Consider the following 6,379-nt stretch of genomic DNA (forward strand, 5'->3'; position numbering starts at 1 on the left):
TATAAATATCTAATAAATATAATTATAAATAAAGTTTTCATCCAAAAATAATTATAAATATTGTCCCAAAACAAAATAAACATAATCCAAAACATAATTATAAATATTGTTTCTAAAATAAAATAAATATAATTCAAAACACTCAATTTTCATCTTCATTCTCTTATAAGTTGGATTGGGAAAGTTGGGTTTTGGCAAAAAAAATTGTAAAAATACCCCTTACAAAAAAAAACTAAGCCCGGTGGGGAAGCCCGCCCCGCCCCGCTAAAGCTCGCGGTTTAAGCGGTGCGGGTTAGACGGACTTTTGCTATTTGGCGGTCCCAATTTTTCAGCCCAGTCCTCCTTTTTTGACGGATTACGCAGGCCAGCCCAACAAATTTAGGCTCCTTTGCTACTCCTATACACAATCCTTAAACACTATAGTTCACATAGCATATTATTAGGATGTCTTTTAAATACTGCAGGGTTGAATTTTCAGGTAAATTAAAACTGGATGTAGTTTAAGAATCATATAATGTGTGTGATTGCGTGTATGAATAGTATATAATGACAAAAAAAATCTTGAATTAATTTAGGTTGGTGTAATAATTAGTTTACTAATTTATTTAAATAAATATTAAAAATTAATTTTTATTTTATGTATATAACAATTTATCAATCAATATTAAATTTTTAAATAAAATTTAAATTTACAGTGAATTAATCTTACTCATAGGGAATATCATGGGAAGCAATATATATACCTTGAATTTGCAACAATAAGCTAGCTAATGCATAATATAAGGTAAGTGGCATTTTTTTTGAACCTTGAAAGGCTGTTTTGAATTAATACCGGTTAACGAAATCAATCAGTTACAAACTGAATGAGAGATGTTTGATTGCTATTATGCCACCTATGATTTATATCGTATTTTATTTGTGCTCAAGACTTTATATATATAACACCACCATTAAATAGCTTATTATGAGAATTAATATGGTTAGAAGTATAATTATTTATACTTTTTTTAACAATAATTTAAGTTTTTTTTTTAAATAATTTTATTACATAACGTTAGAGTTTCTATGATTAAAAAATTTTAAATTTGATATTTATTATTTTAATAGAAAAAAATCAATATAAAATAAACTAAAAATAAAAGAAAAATATCTATTCACAGAATTCAAAAAAAAAATATACTTTAAGAAAAATAATTTTATGACAATAATAATGGAATCTATTTTTTTTTTACTATATCAAATTTAATGATGCTCTGATAGTTTCAATCAATTCTTCTCTTTGCTCCTTATATTATTTCTAGGGTAGCATCTTACCTGGAAATATTTCAAATATATTAAGCTTCAATTAATAAATATTAACATAATTATTAGCAATAATATTGGAGGTAGTTGTTTTGACTCATTATTGCTTGTCCAATCTTAAGCATGTCCATGTATACCATTCATTAAATATATAACTATAATAGCCATTTTATAAAGTGATTGGACAACTAACTTTGGTGTTGAGATTCTAAATTAGTTTTATATGTTAATAGTTTGGAAATGGCCTTCCAAACATGACAAATTTATAGGATGACAAATTTAGCCATGAAGAGTCTATTAGATAATGTAGTCATGGAGTATATATTTAATACGTGCTCTAATTTATAACTACAAATTTTCATTTATAATCATTAAAATTTATATACAAAATTAAAAATAAATAACTGGTTGATCCTGAATTAATCATCAAATCAAAAGTGATGAATACCCATGCAAGAATAATTCTATTATAGACATGTGTCATCATCACAAACAATTTTATTAGGTTGTGTTTGGAATGAAGAATGAGTATGGGAGATAAAAAGTAGGAGATAGAGATTAAGAAATTGAGATTAAATTAAGTTTTTGTATTGTTTTTTTTATAAAATATATTAAATTGAGTTATGTCTAAGTATTATATATATTTAAACATATATTTGGTTTAAGATAAATATGAGGATTGAAGAGATAGATATCTACAAGAAACACGGAAGATATAGGCGACAAATTGTTTGCGGTTTTTCATGAGCTACAAATTGGTAAGATAGCTGCGATTGGCATCCGATCTCTTCAATGAAAATATTTTTGAAAAAAAATATTAAAATTTCAGTCTCCAGCTTTAAAATTTTCAATTCCTAGTTTCTATCTCCACTTTTTAAAAGAAATGAAGAGATTGAAATTTTATATCACAAAACTAAAATTTTAGTTTTAATTTCTAACTACCAAATACAATACTGAGTCTCAATCTTTCAATGTCAGTTCTACTATTTGAAAATAAATACTATCTTAGATAAAACTAGCATAAAGGATGGTTTTGGGTACAGAATTCAAATTGTTAAATTCATATATATATATATATAATTAACATCAAATGCTAAATCAAATCAAATTTCATAATTCTTTGTTTGGTTTTTTGGAATTTATATCGATATTTTATAAATATAACAATTTATTATGTATGTTCTTTTATTAATTTAAGTTTTTTTAAAAAAATAATTTTATAATATGATATCAAATATTTGTATGATTAAAAGATCTAAAATTTAATTATTAATTTGTCAATCCAAAAAAAAATAAATAAATAAAAAATATAAATTTATATATATATTTTCTCCTATCAATTTAATTTTTTGTGAAAAATAATTGTATGAATTACATCTACAAATAAACTTTATTGATGTCTTAAACAAGTACAACATAGAAAATCAAATTTGGAACCTCCTTTAATTTAAATATATGTCCGTCCTGATAATACCAACAATCTAACATATATGTACCTTGTTATACTGGACCTTGTGTTTAGCCAAATTTCTTCAATTTTTTACATTTAACTTTATCTAAAATCAGCAAAAAATACACAAATATAGATAATAGTTTAACTTACAAGTTTATACTACTTAACAATAATATCTCAAGTAATTAACTTTTAATTTCTTACTATATCTCATAGCTAAGTCAATACCATTCCACAGGCGTAACTAAATAATGAAATCCAAATTGATAATCAGGCCACCTAAAAACTCTTAACCCCATAAACATATACAATATGCACACTAATAGTGGTTAAATTAGCTGTATACATTTTTACATGCAGTCACTGATTGAATTCTTTTGATTAAAAAAAAAAACGGAAATGTTTGGTAACCAAAGAAAATCAGTCAAAAACAGTCATAACTTGTCTTATTTAGCATTCATTAATTGTTGCGACAATTAGTAAATGCTAAATAAGGCAAGTTCTGGCCTTTTTTTTGTCTACTTAGCATTATCCTAAAAAAAACTGTATATGTATATAAAAAGGCGGAAATGAAAATCAGCCTAAAACAGCCATAACTCCTTATTTAGCATTCATTAATTGTTGCGACAATTAATTAATGATAAATAAGGTAAATTCTTGCTGTTTTTTTTTTGTCACTTAACATTATAATGATTAGAAAAAGAAATGAAATTTCTCATTTCCATATATGTGTCTCCAAAATTTTTCTTCAATATCCGTACAACTTTAATTTCTTCTATAAAAAAGAATGATTAGAAAAAGAAGTTTTAAGTTGAAAGTTCGAAATCAAAAGACGCAGCCAGTGGCAATATAAAAGAAATCATTTACCAAACAAAATCCTAATCATGATGCAGTTAGAAATTAAGAGCCACAATGCAAGAATGTTAATTATATGTCATCAATCTCATTCCTAACATTAGCCAAATTAAACTGTGAGCCTAGCTAGCTAGCTCCAATAATGCAACCACAAATTAAAGTTAATTAATCAGAGAACATAATCCAAATGATGATGATCATGGAAACAATCATTGAATTAAACTTGCAAGTTTCCTTCTCAGCTCAAATAGATCTACACTGTTGGAATTGACTACCTGTGAATCAATAAGTACAATAATTCAAGGGTAAAAAAAAAAAAAGTAAAAATAATATTAACATAACAAATTAAATTTAACATAAAAATGTGTTGAATAATAATAATAATTAAATTAAAAAAAGAGAGTATAAAACCAAAGAGATAGTACCTCACACTGAACACTGTGGACCAATCTTCCATTGACTTTGCTAGAAAGGTAACCAATAACTTCAAGTCCTTCTTCTTCAACCAGTAGCCCCAGAATCTCTGATAGTGTGACACCTTCTTCTTCTCCGGCGGCGGCGGCGCCACCGGTGATTTCAATTCCGAGAACACCACTATCACTCTCATGGAGAGTGAAGTATCTGTTAGTGCTAGATGTAGGTTTATCATTGTTATCATGGTGGTGGTAATAATTTGAGAGATTCTTCTTCTTCTTCAGTTCATCTCTTTTAGCACCAAGTTCCTTGATGTTATTTTGCATGTACTTTATGTAATTCACTGCCTCGTTCATGTGGTCAGATATTGAACGCTTTCCCTAAACACACAAATTAAAACCCATCACAAATTCAGATATATATATAACCCTAAAAAAAAATAACCCATGAAATTTTTAAACAAAAAGTGCACAACTTTATGGTAAAAATTAGCCTAATTTCAAAAGGGTATCTTCTAATTGAAGTGTTTTTCTCAGTTAGTGAAATATAAACAAAATTAAGGAGATAGGAACAATAAAAATGATTTATTCACCTTGATGAACTGAAGAGGGAGAAGGGATCTAAGAGAGGAATAAAGGGTAGCCATTTCTTTCCTCCTTTGCCTCTCAATCTCTCTATGAACCATCTTCTTCTTATTATTATCATCATCGTTGTTAGAATCATTGTTGTTGTTGTTGTTGTTGTTGTTGTTGTTGTTATCCTCATCAGCAGCAGCAGCACCATCATAAAATAGTTTATTTGATGATTGGCTTTTTGTGAACAATATTTTATCAGAATCATTGACATCAAGAGAAGCATAATCTTCAAGGATCAGATCTTGGGAGATTTTGTGTTGGTGGGAGCTATTAGAAAACTGAATCACCAGCTCATTGCCTCGTTGTAAAGGAAACATGGTAATATCAATAATGCTCTCAATTTAATTAAGGCTATGGAGGAAAAGAAGAATGAATGAATGAATGAAGCAGATTAGAATAGAAGATGTGGTTTAATCTATTTTTTGGGGTATGGTTTTAATTTCATGGGACCTTATATTTGCTCTAGATTAGGGAAAGGAATAGTATATACTTTGGAAATGACCTCATTGCCCACATTATTTCAGTTATATATATTATATAATGTAATTATTGTTTAGGGTCACTGTTCATATATACAACTCCAACCCCACCCCTTTGTGTTCACATTATGTGGATCAGCACTTGCTTAGCTTCAACCATTTTCTTTTGGAAAAGCATAGTTAACCAACAATATTTTTGAACAATGTATAAATAATGTGAATTAATAGAATTAAAAGAGTAAATTTAATTAGTAGCATTAAATTAGGATGTAATATATTTTTATTTGATTGGTGGTTGTTCGTGTTATTCAAAATAGTCATTATTTACCTAACACTTCCATTTTCTTTTTTACTTGTTCTTTAGTTTCTTTATATATAAATTAGACTAAATTTCATTTCATAAATGTGGTTTTCTTTGTATTTCATAATTTCCAATGAATTGTTGTGCGAAAATCATTTAGGTGATATTTAGCTTCAAATTTTGAGTAATTCAAACACACACGTATTATTAAAATTAAATTGATTATTTTTTGAGTCTGATGTTATTTATAACTATACTTATATATAATGGGAATATGAAAAAGGTTAGTAATTTTTTTTTTGGTTAGAATATTCTCTATTGTATATAACTCATGATTTTTTTTTACTATTTTCGAAACTTGAATTAAAAAATTATTTATTAAGTTATAAATAATATGTTGTCTCAGCTAATTTTATTTTTATTATTTTTATACAATTTAATAAATAAATAAGTGAATTAATAGGAATATTAATTAGTCCCTGGTGATGCACTAATAAATATAAAACGTATTTTAAATTCTTTTATTATAAATAAAAATTTAATGTTTTGAATCTTAATTAGCTTTTTAACTTTAAAACTGTTTTTATGATATAAAAATTATTTTATATATTATTTATAATTTATTTATAATTTATTATATAAGAAACTATATTTCTGCACACTCTAACTAAATATAACTACAAGATTGAGAGCTACCCTTCATCCCCAAAGTCACATATATTAGGGCATAGATAATTCTTACTAATTGATCCTATTATTCTCATGTTTCATGATTTGATTTTATTCCAACTTAATCTAAACCTTGTGCTAAGAGAGGGTGTTACTTATCCATAGGGTAAAACTACTTATAATCTCTTAATTACCTGCCGCACTTGCCTTATATTTATATGATTAAAAATATTATTTTTATGCTAAAATCAATCACTAAAATCAGTTATTA

General features: G+C 26.4%; 1 protein-coding gene across 1 annotated transcript; it reads right to left on the minus strand.

Annotated features, from left to right (window-relative positions):
* Positions 1-3,655: 3,655 nt before the first annotated feature.
* Positions 3,656-5,172, minus strand: LOC112751690 (transcription factor bHLH118). Its single transcript, XM_025800907.3, has 3 exons — positions 4,617-5,172; positions 4,036-4,404; positions 3,656-3,885 (listed from the first exon to the last, which is right to left on the minus strand). The coding sequence occupies exons 1-3, from the start codon at positions 4,974-4,976 to the stop codon at positions 3,820-3,822; spliced, it is 795 nt and encodes a 264-aa protein (XP_025656692.1). The 5' UTR covers positions 4,977-5,172; the 3' UTR covers positions 3,656-3,819.
* Between the last annotated feature and the right edge of the window lie 1,207 nt (positions 5,173-6,379).

This window comes from Arachis hypogaea, chromosome 15, assembly GCF_003086295.3.
Source record: "Arachis hypogaea cultivar Tifrunner chromosome 15, arahy.Tifrunner.gnm2.J5K5, whole genome shotgun sequence".
NCBI classification, from domain to species: domain Eukaryota; kingdom Viridiplantae; phylum Streptophyta; class Magnoliopsida; order Fabales; family Fabaceae; genus Arachis; species Arachis hypogaea.

What these genes read in the sequence shown, in the direction of transcription:
- LOC112751690 (XM_025800907.3), bottom strand. Translation starts at nt 4,976, where the DNA reads ATGTTTCCTTTACAACGAGGCAATGAGCTGGTGATTCAGTTTTCTAAT. An exon ending in TCCCTCTTCAGTTCATCAAG is followed by an intron (nt 4,405 to 4,616) that starts GTGAATAAATCA and finishes TTGTGTGTTTAG; the next exon opens with GGAAAGCGTTCAATATCTGA. An exon ending in TCCACAGTGTTCAGTGTGAG is followed by an intron (nt 3,886 to 4,035) that starts GTACTATCTCTT and finishes ATTGATTCACAG; the next exon opens with GTAGTCAATTCCAACAGTGT.